The sequence below is a fragment of the Eucyclogobius newberryi genome, unplaced genomic scaffold (assembly GCF_026437365.1).
Source record: "Eucyclogobius newberryi isolate DKJ021-1_F unplaced genomic scaffold, fEucNew1.0.hap1 SCAF_21, whole genome shotgun sequence".
NCBI lineage: Eukaryota > Metazoa > Chordata > Actinopteri > Gobiiformes > Gobiidae > Eucyclogobius > Eucyclogobius newberryi.
The window spans coordinates 10,266,965-10,282,536 of NW_027315846.1; the positions used below are offsets into that span (position 1 = coordinate 10,266,965).

Here is a 15,572-nt window from a genome sequence, read left to right on the forward strand (position 1 = left end):
CCAGTTCACAGTATACATCTAACCAGAAGCATATGAGTCTCACTGAGCCATTTAACATCGCTGTGGTTCAGACGTACAGAACCCATAGGCGGAGCATCCACAGCCGTTTATGGGCTCGTAACAGTAATGAGCAAACAACTGTGAAACCGTGAACAAACAAGGCCGCCGCTAATGCAACACGGAAGTATAAACTATCCATCTAACAAACAAATCACCTGCACATACATTTCCCAAAAAGATCTCACGTACAGGTGTGGTAAGTTCCATTGGTAACTCACATCGATGACGTTTGAGTCCACGAAGCCGGGGATCCTCTCGTCTTTGCACACCACGCCGGCGTCTTCGTCGTGGGTGCAGTCGCTGTTTCCCCAACCGCGAGATCTACAGTGTTCAATGCTCTTCTCTCCACCGTTGCAGTTCACATTGTCCAGCCAGACTTTGCCTGAAGAAAAGGTCAGATGGTTACAACAAAAACGATCTCGGTCGAGGTACATGAGACTAACAGACTCTGTAACCGCTTCGAATGACCCTGACCTAATCCTTTGCCGTACTTGGCGCTGTGGGTCCACCCCGTGGCCGCGACGAAGCCCAGCTGTCGGCAGAGGACGTTGGCGTTTTGGATGGAGAAGTCGTCGTCGCAGATCGTGCCCCACTCGCCCTTGTAGAAGAGCTCCACTCGGCCCTCGTTGTGTTTCCGCGGGTACCCGGTGAGTCGGACCCGGAGCCGATCGGCCGGGGTGGAGGAGGGCGAGGGTGCGGGCGAGGGGGAGGCTGAGGGTCGAGGTGTGGTTTGGGAGGAACATGAGGGTAGTAACAGAGCGAGGAGCAGGAAGGACAACTGCAGCCGATGCCTGGATCTGTCCATTGGAAAACGCTGCACAAAACGGAAGACGGAAGACAATCAAACAGTCAAAATCAAACCTTCTCGCACAAGTTCTTCTTTAACGGACAATTTTAATGTACAAATTAAAAACCGCCACACAAAAAAATCATTAAAAATAGGCATAAGGTTGGATATCTTTTGGAATCCTAGTTATACAGACTACGGATTGTACCACTTGTAAGTTCAAGATCAATGACTTTGGGAAACCACTGGCCAAAGGAAATGTTGAAGTGAACTATTTTTGTAAACAGAATAGTAATAATCTGGGTCATGCTGTGAGCAAACTCTGCCATGTTTGGTAAAAGCTCTTTAAGCCGGTTTGTCTTATCACATCATAGACTCTTTCTTCGAGTAGAACATCTTCGTCTTCATTGGATTCAAGGCTATCTGGGAATCTCTTTGTGATGACATCGTCCCTACAGACTCGTTGTGTCAAATATAATAGCTTAATAATAGTAGTACATAACTACAGTGTCTAAATGTGGTCCTGGCGTTAAAAGACACGCGGCTGTCCATCCACACCCTTCTTATTTAAGCTGCAGTGATGGATGTGGCTAAACGGACTCGTCTCACACACGGCGAAATATGCAGCACACGTGGAGCTGGTGAAGAGAAGAGCTCACGGTCTGATTGAAGACAGATGCTCTTCTCTTATGAGCTTAAATAACAGGGTGACATAAGAACTTAAAAAACGAAATAAACACTGGGCGGCTGGAGCTTTGTTTAACACGCGAACTGCGATGGACAGCAGAACCGTCGCAAATAATTATGAATAAACTGTATCCCTAATGAATTATGATCCAGACTTCCTTTTGAATGTACATTGCGGGACACTCGTGGACAGGAGAGTATGCTGGAAATAACATTACTGTGATTATAAACTACAGGATTAGTGGTTTATGACTAATGGATATTGTCGTTTTCAGCATTACCCTTAGTATCACAATCCCATATATGGTCCCGTCCCTAAGCAGCACAATTCCCCCTCGGTTTAATTTAGTGAGCGCTGACCCGTGAAACAGACCTGTCAATCAAGGCTAAATACCAGCGCTCCACGTCACGGTCACGTTTGAAAAATGTTGCAAAAACAAGCCCTGGAAAGAGACTCCGATGAAGGAAAATTAGAATTAATGGCAGAGCGTGTACAGTGGGCAACAGAAGCCCCACATAAGCGTCCCATTGAGGCTGTTCCGCTCAGACACAAATGCAGTAGTGTAGTGTGTATATATGTGTGTATATATGTAAGTACAGGAGAGTGGCCTTTTCCAAAACATGTCTGGTGTGGGCACGTCACACTGAGACATCACACTGAATGAATGGACGGTGATTCAGGACTTTACCCGGACATAAAGCATATGTAAAGTTTTGACCTGAAAATAAAAAAACAAAATAAACTCGCCTCATCAAGATTATGAGTATAAGGGATGTCTTGATGTCAAATTTTAGTGTTATTGTGAGAAAAAACATCACAATTTAAAGATAACTCACGATTATTACTGAGAATTTGCTAAATCTCGTCCAACACATTACCATTTCTCAAGTTTGTAACCAGCTTTAGGAAATTGAGCAGTCTGAATGACGGAATAAAGTAAATGTGTCAAATACAGCCAGATAAAACAGTACTTTATATTGAAAAGTATCTTTTTAAACTATAGATTAAATTATAACCACTTAATTCTGCTTCTAAAATAGTCCCGTTTTTTTTTTTTTTTTTTTAAGGGTGCACAAAGTAACTGCATGTTTATTGGTCCACCACTTGTTTGTTTCCATGGAGATGCCAGTTAGGGCTGTAGTCCACAAAATAAATTCTTGGTCAACTGAAGACCGATCAGTCGACTTAAAGGGGGTGTGGCAAAAGCTATCATAGCTGTAAAGTAGCTGTATCTGCGAGTATCGAAGTTGGATTAAACTCACATCTCACTCCATATAATCTTCTTTTTGCCCATATAAATCATTCTAATCCAAATAAAAATATTTAGTCGACTTGTAAACATTTTGGTCGCGACTGAAACACTATCGACCGATTAATCGACGAAGTGACTAAAGGATTCCGGCCCTATCCAAAGTACTGCATCAAATATATCCTGTTCAAATAAACATCTGCTCTATCTCTCCACAGATGTGACCTGTAACTTGGCCTGGCGCCTGTCTCGAGCCGGGCGACACGGCAAAGAAAATACTGTCGATCGATCCAGATTTTCAGTTCGATCTCGTCCGAAACAAATAAAACAACATGTCTTTCGATATTAAATCCCCGAAAGTCTAAACTCTGCTTTTACTGGTGTTTTACTGGCTGTGGACCTCTCGATTCAACACGACCTTAAGATGTGATGAGGTTAATTGATTTAAAACTTTCCTAAGCGGTGCAGGACTTAATAACTTTTCAGCCGGGTCCATTTTTGGCACACTTTTGACACGGATTCGGGGGAGAAAGTGGAGAACGTTTGCGTTTCCTCTTGCATTCCTGGCATTTTTCATTCGATCAACATTTATTTAACCCACCACTGAGACATGCTGCTGCTGAACTCTGCGGTAGCGGCAGAAAAACGTGAAATAGAATGCAGTAAATGTAGTAGTAGCCCGCTTTCTAGTACAGCAGGATGTAGTTATTCAATATATTGTTATGTTAGTTGAATACTTCTTTTCATAGATCATGTGGGAGTCGTTTACACAAAAGAGATGGCTGGATTCAGACCATCAAACCAAAGTTACAACACAACATTATACAATTAAACATCTGTCATTTCACTTTAGACCACTAGTCTTCATTCATCTGTATTCTGAGTTAGGTTGATGCAAATTTAGTAGGAACTTTTTAAAACTTCCAAGTAATTGCTGTCCATCTGAAGCGCACAGAATAGAAATATGCAAGATATAAATGTAACGTTTGTAATTGTTATAATGTTTTGATAAGTCGGTGTGCGCCTATTTATTACACATGGAAGAATCACACTTGACGATGAAAAACTGCCAAAAACTTACACATAACAGGGCAGTAGACAAGTTTTGAAGGTGTTATTGCACTTTAGACAAATGCATTCTCTTTTCCCTTTAATTTGTAATAAGTTCAGTGCAAGTTTAGCCTGGATTTTGTGAACATTTTAAAACAACACATAATAACTGATGCCAAACACATGTATTCTTACTTGGCAGGGCAGCAGTCCTTAATGAATACAATAATCAATATATTCCACAGTGTAAGTATAATAAAGTGCAGGTTAAACGTTATTCTATAGCAGTTTTCTCTTACCTTGTGTGGCCGGTTGAGGAGGTTATAACGGTCGCGATGGAGAGTCCGGAGCTCCGATGAAAAAAGATCTTTGTTGGAAATTGAACCCAAAAGTCGGGACAAAATCAAACAGGATTAATCCACCGGCCGCGTGAACGTGCGCGTCTGGAGCCCGGGTTCAATCTGAGGCCAGCGAGGCGCCAATTAAAGTGAGCGAGAGCTGAGGCTGAGAGTCAATTTGCCAGCTGTACAGCGCGGCTCCTCCTGCGCAGGCCCGGGACAGAGGCGCGCGGGGCCCCGGGGAGCAGAGGGGGGACGGGGCGGGCTCTGGAGGAGGAGGAGGAGGAGGAGGAGGAGGAGGACACTGCCTTTTTCATGCACCCAGCACCGAAACATGTGCATTTGGGACTAAAAATACCCGCAACCACCTATGATTTTTGAGGCCTAAAAACAGGAGACGCAGAGCAAATGTAGAGAAATGCATTGCCAGCTCGACTTAAGTATGACAGGTCAAACTGACACATTTCACTACAACAATGTGAACATACTGAAAAGGTTAAATGTGCCTGGTGTTCTCCATGTTTGACAGTTATGGTGAAATGTGTAAGTCCATATACATAATGCAAGAGTTGTAATTTAACAAATAATAAAACCTGAGGTGATTCCAGGGCCGGCCCAAGCCTTCAGGGTGCCCTAAGCGAAAACATTTTTGGGGGCCCCTCACCACGTCATCAGAATCAGTTTTATTGCCATTGTCAGTAAACAATTCACATATGGGAACTTTCTTCAACGCAAACAAAGCGCACCAAAACTCCAGGGCATCCGTTTGCCAGTTAGTTTATTCTCAGCACCTCACAAGCTCAAATATTTATAACTTAAATCCCACAATGCAACTTGGTATTCCGCTGACATCACCTCTACTCCCTGTACAAATAACACACGTCCCAGATATGTTTTTGGGCGTATTTGTGGGCGTTAAGGGTCTACAGCCACATTAGCAGTTTAAATTAATAAACAGGGGGGTCTGGGGGCCCTCCCCCAGAAATTTTCAGACCTTTTTTGGGTCTTCTGCTGCATTTTAATGTGGTCCAGCCGGCTAAAGTAAGAGTAAAATGTTGAGGTTGTAATGCTATAAAATGATGATGTGATAAAACTGTGCCAGGAGAAAATGATTAAAGCCAGTTATTAATACATTAGTGTACTTAATTACTCAATACAATATTGGCTATGAAAAATTATTATGATCAAATTGATTCGTTTTAACTGAAAATGTAAAAGTAATAGTTATCCTTACTAATTTATCTTTTACAGCTCCCAACTGTTCCTTCTTGCTAAAGTGACAAAACAAGTTATATTAAATTAAACAAATGGCATAAGCATTGCTTGATTAACAATTAACACTGATAAAACAGTGCAAACATGTTATTCCCAGAGAATGAACAGAACGAGAAGTGAAGGTCCAAACCTCGCTATTGTGAAGCGACTGCGTTTCTGCAGCTTTGCCACTTTTATATAAAAATATATAGTATTATTCTATAACAGATGTAATTTTAATGTGTCTGGTTATTTTTCACTATCAATTTATTATAATTTATAACAAATACTCTAATGATGTTTTTTAAATAAATTGAAATGTTTTATTGCTCTATTAAAAGTGAATTACAATATAAATGTTTGTTCTGATCAGAACGTCACACACTGGACTCCTGCATGAAACAATGCTGCGATGTGATTGGCTGATGGACCTTACACGCATAAACCTTTACGTTCCTCTTATTGCACTTTAAGAAGTCAAAGTAAAACAGACATCACGAGTCACGATTGATCTCACACATGGTGATGTGAGAGAGAGGGACGCAAACTCAAACCAGCTCATCTTTGACTGAGGCTGCACAGGGGCCCGGGACAGGGGCCCGGGACAGGGGCCCGGGACAGGGGCCCGGGACAGGGGCCGCACACTGTTCACTCCAAAGTCTCACGTCAGAGGTTCTGGACGAGACGGCGCTCGTCTGGACCGGATCTCCGCCTCTTAGTGACCCGGGGCACAGACGCCCCTCACCGGCCTCACCTGCAGCTGACACTACGGGGCTGGTGTAAATGTTAAGCTTATTATCTTTCAGTCAGACATATTATTATGCGCGGGGCAGAGCTCTCGTCGCCTCCAGTCTGAGCGAACTAACGTGACAGAATCGTGTTGTTTCAAACAGCAGCATTAACCGTCTCTTTGTAAGAGAAGTTCAATACCTGGAGAGTGTTGTTGAGTTTGCAGTTTCTTTACATCGTCAAGAAGTTTCTTCTTTCGTTTTTCGGCACCAGGAGATATATTCTTCTGGACATGAGGACCACGTTGGGACCACGTTGTGTTGTGTTTATGTTTTGCTCTTCTGCTCGCGCACAATGAAGTTGCCCAATCAGCGCAGGTTTGGTGTCTCGGTTGCCAGATTGTCATTACAAATAAATGCAGTTTGTGTGTTATGTGTTACCGCTGTGTGCGCTGTCGCGCCAGCAGCGCTACTACACTAGTGGCGCACGCTGCGCTTGCACTTCGCATAAGACGGGTTGCCAGATTGGGGGCCCTACTAACGCCTCGGGGCCCTACGCGGCTGCTTAGTTCGCTTCTAGGCTGGGCCGGCCCTGGGTGATTCAAATATAAAGTGAACTGATTTCCCTGGATATTATTTTGTATACACACAAATAAATGTATTACGTGGTTGATCAACCGGTTTCGTCTTTTAAACAAAACAAACAGAATAATAATTCAGATTAGACATAGTGAATTGGGTTGCGTGAGCTGTTGTTTGTTGTTGTTGTTGTTGTGTTGCCATGTGAAAAAAGTGCATTTACTGCCACCCACTGCAGCTGCACGCCTCCAAAGTATGTTTTACACTATACTGTATTTTTATTTTAAGGATAAGGAGAGAAAGAGAGAAAAAAAGTTTTACGAAAATTGTCTGCGCTTTTAAATTTTGTTATGTTTTTGAATATTTCCTACTATGTATTTTGATTGATTTGTATGCTGCAAATGTTGCACTTTGCCCAGGTCAGCCATGAAAGAGGTCTCGACATCAATGTGTTCTTACATAAAGGTTAATAAAGAAATAAAAAATTGCAATTGTTGGTGTTATATCTGTGTATATTCTTATTGACGATCTACATTTTTTACTTTTTTAACATGCAATCTTATTTTTATTTTGGTAAAATGTGAGGTATCATAAAATGTATTCAGGGTCAATGTTTTATTTATTTTTCAAAGAGTCTGTTGGATGAACATGCAGGAATATTATTTGTGCTGTAATGATTTAGCAGAACAACCACAAGATTTAAGCTGTTACAAAATGGCTGAAACTTGATCCCGCCATATTTCTGTCAACCGCACAAAGTCTGAAAGATTCATTTAACAAAAACATACACAGTCTAAAGTTCCAATGACATTTTTAATTTAGCAACATTCGTATGAAGTGTAAAATCCCCAAAATATTTTTGGTAACATCAGAAAAAAGTTGAGATACAAAAATAGGCACTTTTGATGAAAACCAGAAGACAATAGATGGTACCATCAATACAATGAACATATTTGTAAAGGACAAATGTGCTTTGGGTTAAGCTCCATATTGACTTACAAAAGTTAAGCCTGATTGTCTTTATAACTGTTTTTGTGGGAAACCCCAACATTAGTGCAGTATTTATTGTGAATCAATAATAAACATTAAAGACCCAACATGAAACAAAAATCTATAAAAATAAATAGAAAATCTCCAGTGTGGAAACATAACATATATAATTACCAGTTTACAATGCACTGGGCGAAATAAAACATGGTCAAAAAGTAGTTATTGTATATCTCTATTTTTTATCTTGTTATATTGTTATTATTTAATGCATGCCTTATTTGATATATCTTGGTTTTATTATTGTTCATCATTGTATGTTGCACCGAACCAAAGCAAGTTCCTGTGAATTTTGTTCACTGACAATGGCAATAAACCTTTTATGATTCTATTCATCTATCTAAAGATTCAAATGATCAAATCCAGCTAAAAGAATTACAAACCAAGTTACTCTGGGTCGGAACAGAAAAAGTAAAGTGAGCCTAAAACGTATCTGTAAATAATTTACAAGCAGCAACAATATGAAGATACTGACAAGATTTCACATGACCATTTTGGGCTTTTCAGTCTTCAGTCTTATAACTGTACCTACATTAGTGTAACAGATCAAACATCTCTTTAACCTGTGGTTTCCTGGTCATTAAATCCACAGGCTCAAACAAACACAAGGCCACTGGAGGTGAAATCCACCAGATGTGAGACAAACTTTGGTTCACAGTCTGACCACAGCAGCTGCTCCCTCTGCTGTTTAAGAAACTGACTTTGTGGTAAAAGAACAAAAGAAGATCTTGGGTCAGTCAAAAGTGCTCAGTGTCTGCAGCAGCGACAGGTGAAGGCTTCATTCACAAAACAAACTTTCGGACGGATCGAGAAGCTCCAGCAGTGCTCCGACTGATCCAAAATAACCCTGAAACACAACACACAGGAACTTTAAAACATGTCAAATAAAATGAATGTGGTTTATGTTTGTCTGTGTCAAGCACTGACCTCGTGTTGCAGGAACAATGCCTTGAGTTGTCCTTTAGACCAGTAGTCCATGGCATAGGCCAGCAGCTTCATGGAGAGAGTGTTCACTCTCAGGAAGTTCCCCACAAACACCACTCGCTCAATGTTCTGAACAAAGACAAAATAAACTAAAGCGTATAATACCAATAACAACAGACAGGACAACTATTAAGTTCCTTATAGCATAGCTTAAACATAAGTTAAACAGCATAACTTAAACAGCATAACTTAAACATAATCGTAGTAACAGAAGAGTGTTAGTGGGCAGATGTAGCCCCTGGTCCGCCTTCATAGCCCTGTACAATGCTGCTTGATCATGACGCCACAAGGCAGCACCGTAAAGAGGCTGAACGCAGAGAGGACATTATTCCACTGCACTGGCTCCTCTCGGCGCACTCCATTCACGTCCCTGCGTCACCGCAACGTCTCAAAATAAATGTATTCAAATGGGCAAATAAAGGCAAAATAAAAAGCATGCACTCAACAAAATCCTTGCGAATGACAACGGGGTTTAATAGCATCGAAGTGAAAGCCGCTCATGTGTTTCAGCTCCGGCCCACTGACCTCGTTGAGAGCGCACATTCGAGTGATGGAGCCGATGTTGTTGGTGATGGTGACCAGCGTGGCCCGCGCCAAGTCCTCTTTGGAGACAGACTCTCGCTTCTCTTTGGACATCATATTGCCAAAACTGAGACAAACACACAATTCATGTGTAATTACTCAAAAATTTAAGTTGAGAATTGACTAGCCACAGATCTTCTCCTAGGAACTTTCAAGTGTCATTAAAACAGGATTTACTTCACACGTTCAAAGTATTTTTTTTTAATCGTTATTATTATTATTTTATCTTTGTTTTCTTCCCTAAGTATTTTTATTTTTATTATTATTTTATTTTATCTTTATTTTCTTCCCTAAGTATTTTTATCATTATTATTATTATTTTATCTTTATTTTATCTTTATTTTTATTTTCTTCCCTAAGTATTTTTTATCATTATTATTATTTTATCTTAATTTTTATTTTCTTCCCTCCATTACCTATACGATATGAGATGTTTACAGGAGTTTTGTTAAGAGTTTTTGTTTTTGTTCATAAGAGTTCTTCTATTAAGAGTGTTTTTTTTAAACTTCCTATAAGTTATCTGTCCTTTCCCCCTGTATCTACTGCGTTGTAACACCAAAATGTCCCCATGTGTGGACAATAAAGGCATATCTTATCTTATCTTATCATATTATCGAGTGAAAATTACCTGGAGGCCACAGCGAAGCCCGGCAGACCGAACCGCTCGTAGTCGCCGCCGTAGATGTCCCGCACCAGTTTGTCCACTCGGGTGCTCTCCCCTTCAGACGCCATTTTCAACGCTTCTTCGAAAGTCGAGCAGCCGGTCAGAAGACAGCACAGGCCCAGGAACGAGCCGCCGCCCAGACTGTTGGAGCAGAAAAAACACGACACGTAGAAATGAAACAAAATGACCTCTGTAAATTCAACTGTAGCACGTGAGAAAACATCGGCTTCCAATGACCCTCAAATCAAATAAACTACTCTTGTATTTCTTTCTGAGCACAAAGAACAGAGGCCCATTATGTCCAAGGAAATCTTAGCATTCACGAGTCTCTTTTGAATGCTGCTCGACTGAGAAAACCCACCCATGAAAAACCCGGCGGTGGGAAAAGTGCAGAAACAAACCTCACAAAGAGAAATGCATTTTGTCGCAAGTAACTCAAACTTTTAACATTTTGGTAAGAAGACAGAGAGCAGGCAGATGTCGCCTGTTTAACTCAAAACTCAAAACCACAGTTCACTGGGATCACACCAAGTCCTGGTCGAAGAGAAAGAGAGACATTCGGCAAATGGTTGAGGCCAGGAAGTGAATCTTTTAAAAGCTATAAGCGACAACAACTTGCTTTATTGTTATCTTAACGTTGTGTGTCTTCATTGTTAGGTTTTATTTTGACTAATCCATATTATCATCCCAGTACTTAGTTGAGATTATTTGGAAAAAGTTAGTTCTGAGATGTCCTGTAACTATGGTGAAATATCACTTGAAGAGATGGGGCCTGTTAGTTATTTTCTGTTTGAACAGGAAGTCAATGGACCTGTTTCTATTACTAAGCCCTTTTAGATTGTATAATGATGATCGACTTCTATTATGCTGAATGCAAAGTACCTGAGAACATGTATAATACGTCTCCTTTAATCACACAAGTATAACTAAACAGGTCACAGTGTAAAAAAATGATTATTGTATAATTTTTCTAATATTTCTATAAACCAGTGCTTGTCTTTGTTACACATCCTTGCCATGGACTTACACCTCCACGCCTGCTGGATATTTACCTGGTCCCAGTGACTCGTTTGTAGTTGTTTTTGGAGTAAACTGCCAGGACGCTGACCCCTGACCCGATGTTGACCAGCAGCAGAGGGTAGGGGTTCTCCAGGGGGTACGGCCTCTCCACGCAGCGCTCCGGGTCCGTGGGGTTTTCAAAGTAGTAGCATTCTTTGGGCATCACCGAGTCTATGTACAAAACGCCGCGGACCAGGCAGTCCAGCTCGTCCAGTTTGTGCAGCTCCAAATCGGCCATCTGATAAACACGGGCGGCGACGGGAGGGGCGCAGCACAGAGGCAGGAAACAGGAGGGAGCGCAGAGGCGGGGGTAAGAAAACAGGAAGTTACTGACAATGTAACAGCATATCTATTTAGAGACGAGCAACATGGCAATCACCAGATGCAGTGTTGAAGATTTTCGTGTAGAGTTAATGCATTTCACAAATGACAACAACTAAAACAATATAGCCGCAAGCGGCAATGATCGGCCCTCGCCACGCCACCGCCACGCCGCCGCCACAACGCCGCCACACCGCAAGAGGAGGGGGCGCTAACGCGCCCCAATTGTCCTTTTATTACGCCTACTGCTGAATCTGTGACGCTGTCACATCTTCTCCCCTTTGTTTTACCATCAAAAAGCTATTTTATTTTGAATTCTTGGCAAAATGTGCGGCTTTGCCGCACAGACACCGTGACTCTTAGAATGAAAATGTGCATAACTTTTGATGGTCCTGAAGATGAGTCTCACCAAATTTCAGGTTAATAGGGCTGACGCCCTGGGAGGAGTTTGTGAAAGTCTAAAGTGTAAACATGTTCTGGCGATTTCCCCATTGGAATAACATGAAAGGTTTCGGTCATCGTTACGGCAACGCCATAACAATTATGACATGGGTCTCATTGACTTTTTTGATGGGGATGCTAAAATTGAGTTGTGTGTCAAATTTCATATAATTTCGCAAAACTAAACATTTAACCTCCATATAAAATCTGTAGGGGGCGCTGTGGCGCCAAATGAATTTATTTCACTTCAATTAGGTTTAGGGCAAAGAGTTTAACAACTGATTCTAATTTGACGCAATTCGGACTTTATCCGCGCAAACGGCAGAAATTTTAAATATGGGAGATTTCTGAAATTCTAGCTACAGTTTGCGGCTTCGCCGCACAGAGACCGTGAGAGGTATCAATGTAATTTGGATAACTTTTGATGTCCCACTCCTCAGTAGCATTTTTACCAAATTTCAGCTTTTTAGGGCTAACGCCCTGGGAGGAGTTCGTAAAAGTACGACGTTTGGAAAAACTCCGAAGTCATGTTTAGCCATTTTTGAAGCAATATGGCCGACATTTGGTTGGGCGGACGGCGTTGCCGTAATAATATGTTTTACTTCTCTTGTCACCATCTACCTCTGCGCCAAATTTCATGATTCTACGATCAGATTTTTTTTGGGTCATTTCCCATCTCTCAATGCATTTTTGGTACATTTGGGGGCGCTGACGCGCCAATTTTTTTTTATTTTAGAAAAGGGAAATAGCCAGAATGTAGAGAGGCACGATTTTTAGAGGTGTGAACATTTTTGTGACTTTTCGTCAATGTTCACTGGGTGAAAAATAGGGGGGTTGGTCCCGAGAAGAAGAAGAAGAAGAAGAAGAAGAAGAAGAAGAATATTCCGATGCGAAAACAATGTTTCCCATTTTTCAAATATCATAAACTATACATTTTCGGAAAGCGCTCGCGCTTTCCTACCTCATGGTGTGGGTCCCTGGTCACTGACGGGTACTTTCGTTAATTTTGAGTGGGCTCCGCCCACTTTGTGTTTTTGGCCCTCTATACAGTAATAATGTTCAATTTTTGCATTACATGCTTATATGCACGGAACATGCAAGAGATGGGGAACGTATTCATGAGCTACTTAGCGCAAATGAGTGCTTTATATGTAAAGTGCTCGTTTAGTGCGCACTTTTGCATGGGCTTCGCCCGTTTACAACGGTAATGTTCCATTTTCCTACTACTAATTAGTATGCACGGGGCGTGCATGAGTGAAGGAGTGCGTTAGTGAGTGTTTGGAAGTGGGCGAGCGCTTCGCGCTCGATTTCGTGCGCACTACGTGCGCACTTTCGCAGCCGTGCTTCGCACGGCCTTACAAGATTAATAGGCCTCTCGCCAGCTTGTGGCGCTCGGGCCTAATAAGTGTAATTGTAATCTCCCAAATGAAGTGAAGCTAATGAAGCTACGGCTACCAAACCATGACGAAGCTGTTTGCTTGCTATCTGGTGTTATGTAATTTCAGTATTAAGGTCGTCGTCAATAGTATCAATACCAAAATACTAATAAATAATAAAACTAGTATCGAAACTAGATACTGATTTTAGCATGTACTGATACAGAAAAACATGACAAAACTGGAACTCTTCTGAATAGTCATGGAATTATCTTGATTTATAACAGAACTAGTATAAATTAGGAGCAACATGTAATATTAAGGAAAGTACTATTACTATTATTACTATTGTGTCGGAGAATACGTTCTCTTAATGTGGTTCTTAATGTAGTGTTCATATAGTGTGTATATTACTACGTGCGGTAAACAGTAATAACACCTGGTGGATGTTTTAATGAATTATGAACCCACCATTCTGAAATCAGACTCAAACTTGTAGGCCCCCCCTCCTGTGGCACAGAGCGTGGTGTGGAGGCTGGAGAAGTGCTTGTCTCGTGTCATTTGGAGGAAGACGGGCAGATCCTGCGTGGGGAAGCGGATGAAGTGCAGGTTCCCCGTGCGTCCACACAGCGTCAGGTCCTGCAGCTGCAGGTGGACGTCCCTGATGCCCGTTGTCCCGTAGGCAGTGTTGGAGGTGAGGTAATGGCGGATGCTCTTCAGGTTCTCCACCTCCTCCTGCTCCTCCTCAGCAGTGATGTCTTTGGGCTCAAAGTACACCAGCTTCACCAGAGTACCTCCAATGTCCATCCCAAACCAGGGAAATGCTGCAATACAAGTCATATGTAACACAATTAAGACTCAATCAACACACTAATAATGAGCATGTATTGATAATTATGGTCATTTCAAAAATCTGCACTGCATTTGCACTGTTTTATTGTCTGGGGAACAACATGGATGTGGGTCTCATGACAGACACAGCTTTAGTACAGTGTGTACCGCGAACGCCATCTTGTTGCAAAAAAAAAGGTCCAGGCCATTTACTGACATCACACTCCCGATATTACACTGTAATAACATTCAGAGGAAATGAGGCAAATATAACGCAGACATGATTTGTATAAGCCTTGGATAAAGCATCCACAGCTCCATTTCCTCTGCGTAATCCTCGCTTTGACTGCCCTCTTTGTGAGGCACGCTTTCAGCTTTTGTACACACACAACAGCGCTTTGAGGGGAAATAAGCCCGGAGAACGCAACACCTACGCGGCCTGCTTTTCTTCCCCGAGTCGGTCCGGGCAGTGGCGCTGAGGGTCCTGCCCTCGGAGGCGGACGGTTCCGGGGCTGCGCGCGGGGCCGCGGCCGCCTCATTGTGGGGGTCGCTCCGGCACAGACCGGGCATCATCTCCTTCGAGGACCGCGGCAGCTTCTTGGGCGTTTCGTCTTCGTCGATACTGTCATCGTCGTGGCAGTGGCCGTTGGACGCCATTGCAAAGACCAGCTACGTAAATGCTGTGCTTTGTTTACACACACGGGTCATTTCTCGTGTGGACGGCGCGGTCCGTCACGCTAAAGGCTAATTAGCTCCCGTTAAGCCTAAGTAGCTGTGTCGGTGGAACGGCGCGGTACATGACGGTTTTATACGGCTGTCAGCGCGGGAGGCGTGGCTTACTGTGATTGACGTAACAAAGGACTAATCAAAGTGAGGCGTGCGGTTATGGTTCTGTGACGGATCGATATTCTTCATAAATAGTCATGAGTGAAGAGAGAGGAAGAATAAAGTCTGAAGTCTGGTGGGAGGCGGTAAAGGAACAGCCGCCATAAAACAGCGAAGAAGAAGAAGAAGAAGAAGAAGAGTTATGATGCTAGAACGTTTGGTTAAATCACGCAATAAAGCACATTTCTAAATAATCTTTATTTTATTGCAAAACATGCATGAAGCGCTAAAGAATTCACAAAACAAACTGTTGTTGTTGTTGTTGTTGTTGTTGTTTTATGGCGGTTGGCATCCGAGTGTTGCATTACCGCCAGACTTTATTCCTCAGACGTTTCGTAGTCCTCAGACTCTGTCTCTCACCACTGTATTTCTGTCATTGCTTTATAAGTGCAGTCATATGCTTGCCAGATTGAACACAGGTTTTTATCTTACTTAGACGATACTAAGAAAAATAATATATATATATATATATATATATATATATATATATATATATATATATATAATTATTTTTGTTAGTCTTCTACAAAAAATCTTCTACAAAAGCAGATTTCTCAATGATTATATCTATATTCTTTGGAGCAATTAGGAAAAGGTTTTACAACTTTCTTAAAATAAACATATATAATCTCTTTGTACAAATAAATAC

At 41.9% G+C, this 15,572-nt stretch overlaps 2 protein-coding genes across 4 annotated transcripts in view; both read right to left on the bottom strand.

Moving 5' to 3' along the window:
* The window catches only part of loxl3b (lysyl oxidase-like 3b), a 28,111-nt gene extending 23,761 nt beyond the window's left edge, over positions 1 to 4,350 (bottom strand). Inside the window, exons 1-3 of one of the 3 annotated variants that reach the window (XM_072458108.1) lie at positions 4,134 to 4,350; positions 535 to 874; positions 279 to 442 (exon numbers count right to left, since the gene is read on the bottom strand). In XM_072458108.1, coding sequence (XP_072314209.1) covers positions 279 to 442; positions 535 to 865 — 495 coding nt within the window. In that variant the 5' untranslated portion in view covers positions 866 to 874; positions 4,134 to 4,350. The remainder of the gene's footprint in view (positions 1 to 278; positions 443 to 534; positions 875 to 4,133) is intronic. The other 2 variants (XM_072458109.1, XM_072458110.1) reach the window with 2 other exon arrangements.
* Positions 4,351 to 7,527: 3,177 nt separating this feature from the next.
* On the bottom strand, positions 7,528 to 14,813 carry pank2 (pantothenate kinase 2). Its single transcript, XM_072457730.1, has 7 exons — positions 14,473 to 14,813; positions 13,679 to 14,031; positions 11,063 to 11,307; positions 9,975 to 10,151; positions 9,290 to 9,413; positions 8,708 to 8,833; positions 7,528 to 8,627 (listed from the first exon to the last, which is right to left on the bottom strand). Exons 1-7 carry the CDS (start codon positions 14,693 to 14,695, stop codon positions 8,559 to 8,561), a joined length of 1,317 nt encoding a protein of 438 aa, XP_072313831.1. The 5' UTR covers positions 14,696 to 14,813; the 3' UTR covers positions 7,528 to 8,558.
* Positions 14,814 to 15,572: the final 759 nt, after the last annotated feature.

Coding starts and splice junctions, on each gene's coding strand:
- pank2 (XM_072457730.1), bottom strand. CDS start 14,695: ATGGCGTCCAACGGCCACTGCCACGACGATGACAGTATCGACGAAGAC. Junction 11,308..13,678: donor TTGAGTCTGATTTCAGAATG/GTGGGTTCATAA, acceptor CGTGTTTATCAG/ATGGCCGATTTGGAGCTGCA. Junction 10,152..11,062: donor AAACGAGTCACTGGGACCAG/GTAAATATCCAG, acceptor CTGCTCCAACAG/TCTGGGCGGCGGCTCGTTCC.